Below are 16,297 nucleotides of genomic sequence, written 5' to 3'. Positions count from 1 at the left end.
TTTGGGGCTTCACCATGTTTCATTGAAATGTACAGCTGTGTGTCGTCTGCATAGCAGTGAAATTTAACATTATGTTTTCGAATGACATCCCCAAGAGGTAAAATATATAGTGAAAACAATAGTGGTCCTAAAACGGAACCTTGAGGAACACCGAAATTTACAATTGATTTGTCAGAGGACAAACCATTCACAGAGACAAACTGATATCTTTCCGACAGATAAGATCTAAACCAGGCCAGAACTTGTCCATGTAGACCAATTTGGGTTTCCAATCTCTCCAAAAGAATGTGGTGATCGATGGTATCAAAAGCGGCACTAAGATCTAGGAGCACGAGGACAGATGCAGAGCCTCGGTCTGACGTCATTAAAAGGTCATTTACCACCTTCACAAGTGCAGTCTCAGTGCTATGATGGGGTCTAAAACCAGACTGAAGCGTTTCGTATACATTGTTTGTCTTCAGGAAGGCAGTCAGTTGCTGTGCAACAGCTTTTTCTAAAATTTTGGAGAGGAATGGAAGATTCGATATAGGCCGATAGTTTTTTATAATTTCTGGATCAAGATTCGGCTTTTTCAAGAGAGGCTTTATTACTGCCACTTTTAGTGAGCTTGGTACACATCCGGTGGATAGAGAGCCGTTTATTATGTTCAACATAGGAGGGCCAAGCACAGGAAGCAGCTCTTTCAGTAGTTTAGTTGGAATAGGGTCCAGTATGCAGCTTGAGGGTTTGGAGGCCATGATTATTTTCATCATTGCGTCAAGAGATATAGTACTAAAACACTTTAGTATCTCCCTTGATCCTAGGTCCTGGCAGAGTTGTGCAGACTCAGGACAATGGAGCTTTGGAGGAATACCCAGATTTAAAGAGGAGTCTGTAATTTGCTTTCTAATGATCATGATCTTTTCCTCAAAGAAGTTCATAAATTTATTACTGCTGAAGTGAAAGCCATCCTCCATTTGCGAAGGCTGCTTTTTAGTTAGCTTTGCGACAGTATCAAAAAGAAATTTCGGATTGTTCTTATTTTCCTCAATTAAGTTGGAAAAATAGGATGATCGAGCAGCAGTAAGGGCTCTTCGATACTGCACGGTACTGTCTTTCCAAGCTAGTCGGAAGACTTCCAGTTTGGTGTGGCGCCATTTCCGTTCCAATTTTCTGGAAGCTTGCTTCAGAGCTCGTGTATTTTCTGTATACCAGGGAGCTAGTTTCTTATGACAGATGTTTTTAGTTTTTAGGGGTGCAACTGCATCTAGGGTATTGCGCAAGGTTAAATTGAGTTCCTCGGTTAGGTGGTTAACTGATTTTTGTCCTCTGACGTCCTTGGGTAGGCAGAGGCAGTCTGGAAGGGCATCAAGGAATCTTTGGGTTGTCTGAGAATTTATAGCACGACTTTTAATGCTCCTTGGTTGGGGTCTGAGCAGATTATTTGTTGCAATTGCAAACGTAATAAAATGGTGGTCCGATAGTCCAGGATTATGAGGAAAAACATTTAGATCCACAACATTTATTCCATGGGACAAAACTAGGTCCAGAGTATGACTGTGGCAGTGAGTAGGTCCAGAGACATGTTGGACAAAACCCACTGAGTCGATGATGGCTCCGAAAGCCTTTTGGAGTGGGTCTGTGGACTTTTCCATGTGAATGTTAAAGTCACCAAAAATTAGAATATTATCTGCTATGACTACAAGATCCGATAGGAATTCAGGGAACTCAGTGAGGAACACTGCATATGGCCCAGGAGGCCTATAAACAGTAGCTATAAAAAGTGAGTGAGTAGGCTGCATAGATTTCATGACTAGAAGCTCAAAAGACGAAAACGTCATTGTTGTTTTTTTTTGTAAATTGAAATTTGCTATCGTAAATGTTAGCAACACCTCCGCCTTTGCCGGATGCACGGGGGTATGGTCACTAATGTAACCTGGGGGTGAGGCCTCATTTAACACAGTAAATTCATCAGGCTTAAGCCATGTTTCAGTCAGGCCAATCACATCAAGATTATTATCAGTGATTAGTTCATTGACTATAACTGCCTTGGAAGTGAGGGATCTAACATTAAGTAACCCAATTTTGAGATGTGAGGTATCACAATCTCTTTCAATAATGGCAGGAATGGAGGAGGTCTTTATACTAGTGAGATTGCTAAAGCGAACACCGCCATTTTTAATTTTGCCCAACCTAGATCGAGGCACAGACACGGTCTCAATGGGGAAAGCTGAGCTGACTACACTGACTGTGCTAGTGGCAGACTCCACTAAGCTGGCAGGCTGGCTAACAGCCTGCTGCCTGGCCTGCACCCTATTTCATTGTGGAGCTAGAGGAGTTAGAGCCCTGTCTATGTTCGTAGATAAGATGAGAGCACCCCTCCAGCTAGGATGGAGTCCGTCACTCCTCAACAGGCCAGGCTTGGTCCTGTTTGTGGGTGAGTCCCAGAAAGAGGGCCAATTATCTACAAATTCTATCTTTTGGGAGGGGCAGAAAACAGTTTTCAACCAGCGATTGAGTTGTGAGACTCTGCTGTAGAGCTCATCACTCCCCCTAACTGGGAGGGGGCCAGAGACAATTAATCGATGCCGACACATCTTTCTAGCTGATTTACACGCTGAAGCTATGTTGCGCTTGGTGACCTCTGACTGTTTCATCCTAACATCGTTGGTGCCGACGTGGATAACAATATCTCTATACTCTCTACACTCGCCAGTTTTAGCTTTAGCCAGCACCGTCTTTAGATTAGCCTTAACGTCGGTAGCCCTGCCCCCTGGTAAACAGTGTATGATCGCTGGATGATTAGTTTTAAGTCTAATACTGCGGGTAATGGAGTCGCCAATGACTAGGGTTTTCAATTTGTCAGAGCTAATGGTGGGAGCCGTCGGCGTCTCAGACCCCACAACGGGAGGAGTAGAGACCAGAGAAGTCTCGGCCTCCGACTCCGACTCGCTTATCTCTGTGTGTCTCTGTCTCTGTATATCTCTGTGTCTCTGTGTCTCTGTCTCTGTGTGTACTGTCTCTGTGTGTCTGTGTCTCTCTGTATCTCTGTCTATCTGTCTCTGTGTGTCTGTGGTGTCTCTGTCTCTGTGTGTCTGTGTCTCTATGTGTCTGTCTCTATGTGTTTGTGTCTCTGTGTGTCTGTCTTTGTGTGTCTGTGTGTTGTCTGTTTTTAGTTGAGGTCATTTTGCTCAATTCAATTCTCTCCCTCTCTCCTCTTGCGGTTGCTTCCTGCACACAACAAGCCTCGCCCCCTGTCACTCAAGTAGCTCAGTTCCTCCTCCCCGCTGTTAGATTCACTATAAGCTTGCATGTTGTTCTGTTAGGTCAAATGTAGTCAACAGATTGTTCCAAACAAGAACAATGCTGCCTTCCAATTTGCTTCTCAATAGAAATTATTATATTTATATGATTCCAACAGTTTACTCGAGTGTTTTTATCTACACTCAGGGACCAGTTTGTTAGGTACACCCATCTAGTACCGGGTCAGACCCTCTTTGCCTCCATAACAGCCTGAATTCTTAGGGACATTGAAACGTTGCTCAGTTGGAATTAAGGGACCTAATGTGTGCCAGGAAAATATTCCTCACACCATTACACCACTGCCACCAGCCTGTACGGTTGACAACAGGCAGGATGGGGACTCATGCTGCTTACACTAATTCCTGACTGCCATCAGCATGACGCAAAAGGAACCGGGATTCGTCGAATCAGGCAATGTTTTTCCACTCCTCAATTGTCCATTGTTGGTGATCGTGTGCCCACTGGAGCTGCTTCTTCTTGTTTTTAGCTAATAGGAGTGGAATCTGATGTGATTGTCTGCTGCAATAGTCCATCCGTGACAAGCAGCAACGAGTTGTGCGTTCTGAGATGCTGTTCTGCGCACCACTGTCGTACTGCGCCGTTATTTGTCTGTTTGTGGCCCGCCTGTTAGCTTCCACAATTCTTACCATTCAATTCTTGCCAAACTCGAAGTCGCTTAGGTCACTCATTTTGCCCATTCTAAAGTTCAATCTAACAGTAACTGAATGCCTCAATGCCTGTCTGTCTGCTTTATATAGCAAGCCACGGCCACATAACTCACTGTCTGTAGGAGCAAACCATTTTCGTGAACGGGTTGGTGTACCTAATAAACTGCATTGCTGGAGCTAGGAACACAAGCATTTTGCTATACCCGCAATAACATCTGCTCAGTATGTGTATGTGACCAATACATTGTTCCCCGGTCGAAGACGTGGATGTGGATTAAGGCAGCCCCCCACACCTCTTTGATTCAGAGGGTTAAATGCAGAGGACACATTTCAGATGAATACATTCAGTTGACTAGGTATCCCCCTTTCCCTTTCCCAATTTGATTTGAGTGTATATCACTAGTCAAATTGCAATCGCAATATTTGGTTAAAAAATAAATAAAAAAAACCCGCTATTAGATATTGTGTAGCTCTATTCCAGTTCTTCATTCGAATTGGAATTTCTGTTATTTCCTGAATTCAAATGTAATTGACCTTTGACCCCAACCCTGCTCTGCACCACTCTCATACGGCACACGGCTGCCAGATTCCATTTTGTTATGCTCTCCGTTCCCCTGTCTGTTCTCTCATTGCCTCCTCTGTTTTTCTCAGCTTCTGCTAACAACCACGCCTGGCAAGCTCAACCCTGTAAATTGACTTTACTTTTAACTGGTTACATGTCTGGTTACATGTCTGGTTACATGTGTTGCCACCTCAGCACCACTAGTGGGTTAGTTGCACATGTTAGTGATGTTGTTTCAGATAACACAGCTAACTGTAAAGTTTGTTAGGGCAATAGACTTTACAGCGAAAGCATGCCATGCGATTGTTTGAGGATGGCGCCCCACATCAACATATTTTTCAACCTGGACAGGCTTCATAAAATCACAAATAGCAATTAAATAATCACTTACTTTTTGAAAATCTTCCTCTGATTTGCAATCCAAAGGGTCCCAGCTACAACATGCATGGTTGTTTTGTTAGATAAAATCCTTATTTTTATCCCAAAAAGTCTGTTTAGTTGGCACCATCGATTTGAGTTCAACATGCAGACAAAGGAATCCAAAAAGCAACCGCTAAACTTTGTTAAAACAACTACATTTCTATTTAATCCTCAGGTACCCTAAAATGTAATTAAACTATAATATTTCATACGGAAAGAAGTATGTTAAATAGAAAAGTAAAATTAGCAAGTGCGCGTCCACTTCGTCGCGCGCCCACAGACTGATTTCCAGTACCAAAACTCAGAATTCTTCCTCGTTTTGGAAGATACAAGCCTCAAACCTTGAACAAAGACTGTTGACATTTAGTGGAAGCCATAGGAATTGCAATCTGGGAGCTGGAATTGCATAGGACCCATAGCTTTCCATTGTAAGAGCATGAGATCTCTCAACAAAAAAAAAATTGGTTGTTTTTTCTTTGGATTTTCTCCTAACATATCAATTGTGTTATAGTCTCATACATTATTTTAAAATTTCAACAAACTTCTAAGTGTTTTCTATCCAATGGTACCAATTATATATCTGGGCCTGAGTAACAGGCAGTTTACTTTGGGCATGTCAATCAGGCGGAAATTCTGAAAAAATGAACCTAGACCTAAGAAGGAATCTGTCCTGAGAGACACAGAAGTAGTACTCATGTTTAGAAGTAGTACTCATGTTTAGGAGTCGTACTCATGTTTAGAAGTAGTACTCATGTTTAGAAATAGTACTCATGTTTAGAAGTAGTACTCATGTTTAGATGTTGTCCTTCTTTCATCTCCAGACATATTTGAGTCCAAACATAAAATCAAATCAAATTTTATTTGTCACATATACATGGTTAGCACATGTTAATGCGAGTGTAGCGAAATGCTTGTGCTTCTAGTACCGACCATGCAGTAATATCTAACAAGTAATCTAACAATTTCACAACAACTACCTTATACACAAGTGTAAAGGAAGGAATTAGAATATGTACATATAAATATATGGGTGAGCGATGGCCGAACAGCATAGGCAAGATGCAATAGATGGTATAGAGTACAGTATATACAAATGAGATGAGTAATGTAGGGTATGTAAACGTTATATAAAGTGGCATTGTTTTAAGTGACTAGTGATACATTTATTACATCCAGTTTTTAATTATTAAAGTGGCTAGAGATTTGAGTCAGTATGTTGGCGGCAGCCACTCAATGTTGGTAATGGCTGTTTAACAGTCCTTGAGATTGAAGCTGTTTTTCAGTCTCTCGGTCCCCGCTTTGATGCACCTGTACTGACCACGCCTTCTGGATGATAGCGGGGTGAACAGGCAGTGGCTCGGGGGGTTGTTGTCCTTGATGATCTTTTTGGCCTTCCTGTGACATCGGGTGGTGTAGGTGTCCTGGAGGGCAGGTAGTTTGCCCCCGGTGATGCGTTGTGCAGACCTCACTACCCTCTGGAGAGCCTTGAGGTTGTGGGCGGAGCAGTTGCCGTACCAGGCGGTGATACAGCCCGACAGGATGCTCTCGATTGTGCATCTGTAAAAGTTTGTGAGTGTTTTAGGTGACAAGCCACATTTCTTCAGCCTCCTGAGGTTGAAGAGGCGCTGTTGCGCCTTCTTCACCACGCTGTCTGTGTGGGTGGACCATTTCAGTTTGTCCGTGATGTGTACACCGAGGAACTTAAAACTTTCCACCTTCTCCACTACTATCCTGTCAATGTGGATAGGGGGGTGCTCCCTCTGCTGTTTCCTGAAGTCCACGATTATCTCCTTTGCCGAAAGGAGGGCGAGGGAGTGCTTTGTATGCGGCGGAAGTTAGAGTAACAATGATCCAGAATTTTACCAGCCCGGGTCGCCTATTCGATATGCTGATAAAATTTAGGGAGCCTTGTTTTCAGATTAGCCGTGTTAAAATCCCCAGCTGCTATTACTCCCCCATCGTTTCCATCCATTCATTTTTTAATACTACATGTGTTCAGATGAAGAAAGACGTTTATCTAATTAATCCCCCTAGTGAGGAAAAGTAATAGTATTTGTGTTAGGACAGGTTTTATGTGTAAAAAATAAATACATCCCTTGAATCCCTTTTCTGCCACGTGATTACAGCAGTGGGAGGTCGTCCAGGGTTTGGGAATAACAGATTACAAAAAACAAACTGTAATCCATTACAGCTAAAATATTGTAATCAGATTCCAGATACTTTTTTAAAACTAGATGATTACTTCTAGGATTACTTTTAAATTCAGAAAGGATGTTTGCAACAACAACAACAAAATCTTTGACACATTTCTGTTTTCTCAATGACATTCAAATGTACATGGAGAGCTAACAATAATATGCATGTCAATCTCTCCTGGCTCAAAGTGGAGGACAGATTGACTTCATCATTGCTTGTATTTGCGAGAGGTATTGACATGCTGAATGCACTGAGCTGTCTGTTTAAACCACTAGCACACAGCTCGGACACCCATGCATACCCCACAAGACATGCCACCAGAGGTCTCTTCACAGTCTATAGGGAGGAGGTGTCACAGCGGTCGATGAAAGGGGACCAAGGCGCAGCGTGTAGAGTGCTCATTCTTACTTTATTTCACGAGAACACAAACAAAATAACAGAACAACAGACAACAGTTCCATAAGGTACTCAGACAAAACGGAAAATAACTACCCACAACCCCAAAGGAAAAACAGGCTGCCTAAGTATGGCTTCCAATCAGAGACAACGAAAGACACCTGCCTCTGATTGGAAACCATACCCGGCCGAACATGAAAACCAACACATAGAAAATGATAACTAGAACAAACCCACATAGAAACAGAAAACCCAAAATACCTACAAAACAAACCCCCCTGCCACGCCCTGACCACTCTACTATGGCAAATTACCTCTTACAAGGGTCAGGACGTGACAGGAGGTCAGAGACCTTGCAATGTGGTGCCAGGACAACAACCTCTCCCTCAATGTGAGCAAAACAAAGGAGCTGATTGTGAACTATAGGAAAAGGAGGGCCGAACAGGCCCCCATTAACATCGACGGGGCTGAAGTGGAGCGGGTGTAGAGTTTCAAGTTCCTTGGTGTCCACATCACCAACAAACTATCATGGTCCAAACACACCAAGACAGTTGTGAAGAGGGCACAACAACACCTTTTCCCCCTCAGGAGACTGAAAAGATTTGGCATGGGTCCCTACATCCTCAAAAAGTTCTACAGCTGCACCATCGAGAGCATCCTGACCAGTTGCATCACCGCCTGGTATGGCAACTGCTCGGTATCTAACCGTAAGGAGCTACATAGGGTAGTGCGTACGGCCCAGTACATCACTGGGGCCAAGCTTCATGACATCCAGGACCTATACACTAGGCGGTGTGAGTGGAAGGCCCAATAAATTGTCAAAGACTCCAGTCACCCAAGTCATAGACTCTTCTCTCTGCTACCGCATGGCAAGCGCTACCGGAGCACCAAGTCTAGGACCAAAAGCCTCCTTAACATCTTCTACCCCCAAGCCGTAAGACTGCTGAACAATTAATCAAATGGCCAAATCATTGACCCCCACTTTACAAATTACCTTGACTAACCTGTACCCCCGCACATTGACTCAGTACCGGTACACCCTGTATATAGCCACATTATTATGTAATTTTCTTATGTTACTTTTTGATTTGATTGATTTATTTTCAGTTTATATTTTCTTAACTCTATTTTTTGAACTGCATTGTTGGTTAAGGACTTGTAAGTAAGCATTTCACCGTAAGGTCTACCTACACCTGTTGTATTCGGCGCATGTGACAAATACAACTTGAATTGATTTGACAGTACTACATAGAGCTATGGCTACATGGATCTCTATTCCACATCAAGTAACTAATAAACTTTATGGAAAAGCGGGGACTGTGAAGAGACACACACACACAGGAACAGACACACGCATACACACACATGCTAACACACACACTCTATTCACATGTACACATAGATTTTGTGTTGTAGATATGTTGTAGTAATGTGTTTTAATGTGTTGTAGATATGTTGTAGTAATGTGTATTAATGTGTTGTAGATATGTTGTAGTAATGTGTATTAATGTGTTGTAGATATGTTGTAGTAATGTGTATTAATGTGTTGTAGATATGTTGTAGTAATGTGTATTAATGTGTTGTAGATATGTTGTAGTAATGTGTATTAATGTGTTGGGAAGTGTAATGTTTTAAATCTGTATTGCCTTAAACAAACCCCAGGAAGAGTTGCTGCTGACCATAATAAACCCCAGGAAGAGTAGCTGCTGACCATAATCAATCAGAGGAAGAGTAGCTGCTGACCATAATAAACCACAGGAAGAGTAGCTGCTGACCATAATAAACCACAGGAAGAGTAGCTGCTGGCCATAATAAACCCCAGGAAGAGTAGCTGCTGCCTTGGCATGAACTAATAGGAATCCATAACAAACCCCAGGAAGAGTAGCTGCTGCCTTGGCAGGAACTAATAGGGATCCATAACAAACCCCAGGAAGAGTAGCTGCTGCCTTGGCAGGGATTAATAGGGATCCATAACAAACCCCAGGAAGAGTAGCTGCTGCCTTGGCAGGAACTAATAGGGATCCATAACAAACCCCAGGAAGAGTAGCTGCTGCCTTGGCAGGAACTAATAGGGATCCATAACAAACCCCAGGAAGAGTAGCTGCTGCCTTGCAGGAACTAATGGGTTTAGTTTAAGTTTGTTCCACCTGAGCGAGTCCGACCACAAGTCAGAGACCACTATGATGACGCACCACATGTGTTGATGGATCGTGGGAAAAGAGCAGGAATAGGCTTTTTTTTGGGCTACAGTCCAAGCTGTCTTCCAATGGTGTGACTGCTGTCAGTTTCCAAAGATTATCCAACATCAATAAACGCATGGAGGTAAGGAGGACAGCAGTGGTGTGACCTATGGGTGTTCACTTGGTATTCATATCCTCATAATGCAGTGATGTGAATCACACTGCTGCTCTCTTATTTAGCTATTTGTGCCTTACAGATTGTTGTGGATGGCTGTTCACAAATGTATATGTATATCCTAACCCAATAATGGTTGAACTGAAGAGGTTTAAGCTGCCTATCAAATCATTGTTTTTGCAACCAGTGGAAAGCCAGCAGTGTTTCAGTGATTCTTGAAAGATGGTACAATCTCAAATCTAAAATATTTGTCTTAATATTAACAAAATGTTAAATATATATTTTGATACCAAGGTATCGACCGAAAAATGAATTCCCAAGTTTATCAAGCCTTTTTGCAGGAGAATGTAAGGCTATCTGTCCACCAATTGAAGCTCAACAGAAGTTGGGTGATGTAACAGGACAACGACCCAAAACACAGAAGTAAATCAACAGAATGGCTTCAAGAGAATAAAATACGCCTTCTGGAGTGTCCTGACCTCAACCCGATTGAGATGCTGTGGCATGACCTCAAGACAGTGGTTCACGCCAGACTTCCCAAGAACCAGACATAAACTGAAACAGTTTTGTAAAGAGGAATGGTCCAAATTCCTCCTGACCGTTGTGCAGGTCTGATCCGCAACTACAGAAAACGTTTGGTTGAGGTTATTGCTGCCAAAAGAGGGTCAACCAGTTATTAAATCCAAGGGTTCACATACTTTTTCCACCCTATACTGTGAATGTTTATACGGTGTGTTCAATAAAGTCATGAAAACGTATAATTGTTTGTGTGTTATTAGTTTAAGCTGACTGTGTTTGTCTATTGTTGTGATTTAGATGAAGATCAGATCAAATTATATGACCAATTTATGTAGAAATCCAGGTAATTCCAAAGGGGTTCACATACTTTTTCTTGCCACTGTAGCTCCCTATAGTTCCAAGTAGTTCCAGATAGCTCCACCCATTGACTTATTCCACATTTTGTTGTGTTACAGCCTGAATTCAAAATGGATTTTAAAAAAAAACATCTCACCCAGCTACACACAATACCCCATAATGACAGTGAAACTGCAAATGTTTTAGGGGGAAAGTAATCAGATTATGTTACTGAGTTTGGGTAATCCAAAAGTTACGTTACTGATTGCAATTTTGGACAGGTAACTAGTAACTGTAACGGATTACATTTAGAAAGTAACCTACCGGGCCTCCCGAGTGGCGCAGCGGTCCAAGGCACTGCATCGCAGTGATAGAGGTGTCACTACAGACCTTGGTTCGATCCCGGGCTGTTTCACAACCGGCCGTGATCGGGAGTCCCATAGGGCGCTGCACAATTGGCCCAGCGTCGTGTGGGTTAGGGGAGGGTTTGGCTACTTGGCTCATCGTGCTCTAGCGACTCCTTGTGGCGTGCCAGGCGCCTGCAGGCTGACCTCAGTCGGCAGGTGAACAGTGTTTCCTCAGACACATTGGAGCAGCTGGCTTCCGGGTTAAGCGGGCGGGTTGAGGAGACAAGATCAAAAATAAAGTAACCTACCTAACCCTGAGGCAGTCCCATGACAGTCAGGACTCACCGTAGGTCATGCACACTCATGTATCTCAATGTAATGGTGGCAACCATTTTAACTGTCATCCTCCCGCTCTCCCTCTCCAGTGCGGTTCGCCCCGTACCGGCCACCTGACATCTCCCTGAAGCCCCTCCTCTTCGAGGTGCCCAGCATCACCATGGACTCCATCTTTACCGGCCGTGATTGGCTGTTCCAGGAGGTCGACGCCCATCTCAACAGTGGCAAAAACAGCACCAACCGCGGTGTGGTTATTGTGGGCAACATCGGCTACGGCAAGACGGCCATCATCTCTCGTCTGGTGGCGCTGAGTTGCCACGGAACACGCATGAGACAGACGGCCTCTGACTCTCCGCAGACCTCACCCAAACGTAGGCTCAGATACCTACTATTAGAGAGTGATGTTAAAATGACCACACCATCTTTCAATAAAGTTTCTTAAAAACATTTCTGTTCACCAAAACAGAGGTGACATATCCGCTTTGTTATTGTTTGAAACGCAGATATCCCCTTTAAGGTAATACAATAATGGTTTGACAAACATGACATTGGTTAAACCCTCTTCCTTCTATGCGTTTCCTCAGATGGAGAGCTCCCCCTTACCCAGCCCCAGCCGTCCCACAGCACAGGTACCCTGGGAGGGGGCAGCTGTCCCGGGACCCCCGAGATGAGACCACGCCAGGAGGAGACCATGAGGAGACTGGCATCTCAGGTAAAAAAATATAAAACCTCCAAAAAAGATTATACCCTCATTGTCTAGCTAGCAAACCACTTAAAATGCATGTCCAACTTCATAGTAAGTGGCCCGCTAGTGTGGATATTGGAACAGTTTCAAGTTTCACATTTGAGACATCAGTACGCAAGGCTCTTTAGATTACAGATATCCATTAAGGGTCTATAAACATTCTTACAACCTTTTCTCTGGAGTAAACTTGTTAACATTTATGAACCTGTCTAGACTGTTAAATAAGGTATGACTGATGTAGGTGCTAAGTGGCTTCCCTAAATCCCCACAACACTCACATCATCACACCATAGCCCCAGTCTCCCCTTCCCTAAACCCTAAACAGGGGTGACAGATGCCATTTGTAGCCCCACATCAAGCCCCGCCTCCAGCCCCACCTCCAACCCCATCTCCAGCCCCATCCCCAGCCCCACCCCCCTACCCAGGCCCATTCCCAACCCACCCCCCTACCCAGCCCTATTCCCAGCCCCATTCCCAACCCTCTTCCAGCCCCCTCCCAGCCCCATCACTCACCCCAGCCCCATCACTCTCCCCAGCCCCAGCCCCTTCCCTCTCCCCAGCCCCATCCCTCGCCCCAGCCCCATTTCCAGTCCCATTCCCAACCCTCCCAACCCCAACCCCAGACCCATTCCCACCCCTCCCATCCCCAGCCCATCCCTCTCCCCAGCCGCATACCCAGCCCCATTCCCAACCCTATCACACATCCCTCTCTCCAGCACCATTCCCAGCCCCATCACACATCCCTCTCCCCAGCACCATTCCCAGCCCCATTCCCAACCCTATCACACATCCCTCTCCCCAGCACCATTCCCAGCCACATTCCCAACCCTATCACACATCCCTCTCCCCAGCACCATTCCCAGCCCCATCACACATCCCTCTCCCCAGCACCATTCCCAGCCCCATCACACATCCCTCTCCCCAGCATCATTCCCAGCCTAATTCCCATCCCCAATGTAGCAGCGCCAGTTTATAAAACCTGATTCCCATTGTCAAAACATAGAAAACAGGGTCGTGTTCATTAAGCACCAATCTGAAGAAAGAAAGAGTAAAACGTTGAGGGACTTCCTGTATCAATAAGAAATGCTCATTTTATTTTTCACATTTTGTGGAAAGTTTTTTTTTACAGTGTGCCCTTATGAACATAACCCAATATTGTATTTTCCATCCCATTTTACTGACCTGACTATCGCGTATCCCCCTCTCTATCGCCCCAGGTGGTGGCGTACCACTACTGCCAGGCAGACAACGCCTACACGTGCCTGGTGCCGGAGTTTGTCCACAACGTGGCAGCGTTGCTGTGTCGCTCGCCGCAGCTCATCGCCTACAGAGAGCTGCTGCTCCGGGAGCCACACCTACAGAGTATTCTCAGTCTACGCTCCTGTGTTAAGGATCCCCTGGCCTCCTTCAGAAGAGGAGTTCTAGAACCCCTGGATGTCCTCTACAAAGGTGATACAACTCTCTGCTGCTATTATCTGCTGCTATTATACACCCTTAGATAACTATCATAGATAACTCTACTAGGAGTTCTAGGAACCCTGGATGCTCTCTACAAAGGTGAGTTCTGGTCTGCATCGCAAATGGCACCCTATTAGCTATATATTGCACTATTTTGGACCAGAACCCTATAGGTCCTGGTTAAAAGTAGTGCCCTATAGGCCCTGGTTAAAAAAAGGTGAAATAATTTTTTTTAATGTTGGAACATTTCTGCGGGGACTTGCTTCCATTCAGCCACAAGAGCATTAGTGAGGTCGGGCACTGATGTTGGGCGATTAGGCCTGGCTCACAGTCAGCATTCCAATTCATCCCAAAGTTGTTCGATGGGGTTGAGGTCAGGGCTTTGTGCAGGCCAGTCAAGTTCTTCCACATGATCTCGACAAATCATTCATGTATGGACCACACTTTGTGCACAGGGGCATTGTCATGCTGAAACAGGAAAGGGCCTTCCCCAAACTGTTGCCACAAAGTTGGAAGCACAAAATCGTCTACAATGTCATTGTATGCTGTAGCGTTAAGATTTTCCTCCACTGGAACTTAGGGGCCTAGCCTGAACCATGAAAAACATCCCCAGACCATTATTCCTCCTCCACCACACTTTACAGTTGGCACTATGCATTGAGCCAGGTACAGTAGCGATCTCCTGGCATCCGCCAAACCCAGATTCATCCACTCGACTGCCAGATGGTGAAGCGTGATTCATCATTCCAAAGAACGCGTTTCTACTGCTCCAGAGTCCAATGGTGGCGAGCTTTACACCACTCCAACCGGCGCTTGGTATTGCACATGGTGATCTTATGCTTGTGTGTTGCTGCTTGGCCATGGAAACTTCCGACGAACAGTTATTGTGCTGACGTTGCTTCCAGAGCCAGTTTGGAACTCGGTAGTGAGTGTTGCAACCGAGGACAGACAATTTTTACGTGCTATGTACTTCAGCACTCGGCGGTCCCGTTCTGTGAGCTTGTGTGGCCTACCACTTGTTACTCCTAGATATTTCCACTTCACAATAACAGCACATACATTTGACCGGGGCAGCTCTAGCAGGGCATAAATATGACGAACTGACTTGTTGAAAATGTAGCATCCTATGATGGTGCCACATTGAAAGTCACTAATTTGAAGGGCTGTCCACATACTTTTGCGTATATAGTGTATGTATTCTTGATTTCAGCAATAAAGGTCTGAGTACATTAGGCCGAACATTTGCAGTCAGATTGTTTTGGTCAATATTGACTATTTTCTCTGTGTTTTTCCAGAGAGGAAGATCGCCTCTGAAGAAGACCTGGTCATCCTGATAGATGGGCTAAATGAAGCAGAGTTCCACAAGCCTGACTACGGAGACACCATCGTCTCCTTCCTCAGCAAAACCATCAGCTTGTTTCCCCACTGGCTCAAACTGGTGGTCACGGTCAGGACCACATTGCAGGTAGACTCATTAGATACAGTCCTCTACCTTTCTAATAAGAGGCCCCTAAAAAGAAACAACATGAACACTAGCTACGTTTCCATACAATTGGCGAAAGGTTTTCATGCGAATAATCTAGAATCCGCATTAAGAAAATATGCACATTTTCCTACCAGTGGTGTGTTTCCACCTTATTCACTTGTTGATGATAAAAATCTGTGTGTGATGACGTAGTGACACAAAATGTACTTCTTCGCTTAAGTTTTCATGTAGTGAATAAAAATCTATAGCATTTTCAACTCTACCGGTAATTCTGTTACAAAAAAACTGTTGGGTTAAATAACAAATGTGCCTGCTCTGGTCTTGGTACATGTGCTCTAGCCAACAGCTTACAGATACGGTGTGGGTAGGCTACCTAACCTACATGATGAGAATATTATGGATAAAATCAAGACTATTTGTATTTCTCCAACGTCAGCCAAGCATTGATCATCATGTCACCAGAATGTGACCCTCGATATTTATTGGAAAGGAGCATCAAGCTCATCACCTTGCACTTTCACCACCCTGTGAAGTTCATAACTTCTTTCATATTTAGCCTAATAAACTGCATGCTTTCCTGAGTCATAGTGGGAGAACCACACAACATATCATCGCGTGACTCCAACGTTTACTTCGATATGATGTATATTATTTACAGTTGAAGTCGGAAGTTTACATACACCTTAGCCAAATACATTTAAACTCAGTTTTTCACAATTCCTGACATTTAATCCTAGTAAAAATTCCCTGTCTTAGGTCAGTTAGGATCCCCACTTCATTTTAAGAATGTGAAATGTCAGATTGATAGTAGAGAGAAGGATTTATTTCAGCTTTTATTTCTTTCATCACATTCCCAGTTGGTCAGAAGTTTATATACACTCAATTAGTATTTGGTAGTATTGCATTTAAATTGTTTAACTTGGGTCAAACGTTCCGGGTAGCCTTCTACAAGCTTCCCACAATAAGTTGGGTGAATTTTGGCCCATTCCTCCTGACAGAGATGGTGTAACTGGGTCAGGTTTGTAGGCCTCCTTGCTCGCACACACCTTTTCAGTTCTGCCCACACATTTTCTATAGGATTGAGGTCAGGGCTTTGTGATGGCCACTCCAATACCTTGCCTTTGTTGTCCTTCAGCCATTTTGCCACAACTTTGGAAGTATGCGACCAAGCTTTAACTTCTTGACTGATGT

At 44.2% G+C, this 16,297-nt stretch overlaps 1 protein-coding gene across 2 annotated transcripts in view; it reads left to right on the top strand.

The window, feature by feature from the left end:
• LOC106610487 (protein TANC2-like) overlaps positions 1–16,297 on the top strand; it is a 215,890-nt gene that overhangs the window by 163,843 nt on the left and 35,750 nt on the right. For both annotated transcript variants that reach the window (XM_014209876.2, XM_045724542.1), the window contains 4 exons: positions 11,507–11,788; positions 12,002–12,129; positions 13,380–13,611; positions 14,916–15,085. In XM_014209876.2, coding sequence (XP_014065351.2) covers positions 11,507–11,788; positions 12,002–12,129; positions 13,380–13,611; positions 14,916–15,085 — 812 coding nt within the window. The remainder of the gene's footprint in view (positions 1–11,506; positions 11,789–12,001; positions 12,130–13,379; positions 13,612–14,915; positions 15,086–16,297) is intronic.

Source organism: Salmo salar, chromosome ssa01, assembly GCF_905237065.1.
Source record: "Salmo salar chromosome ssa01, Ssal_v3.1, whole genome shotgun sequence".
NCBI lineage: Eukaryota > Metazoa > Chordata > Actinopteri > Salmoniformes > Salmonidae > Salmo > Salmo salar.
This window is presented reverse-complemented; position numbering and strand designations above follow the sequence as displayed.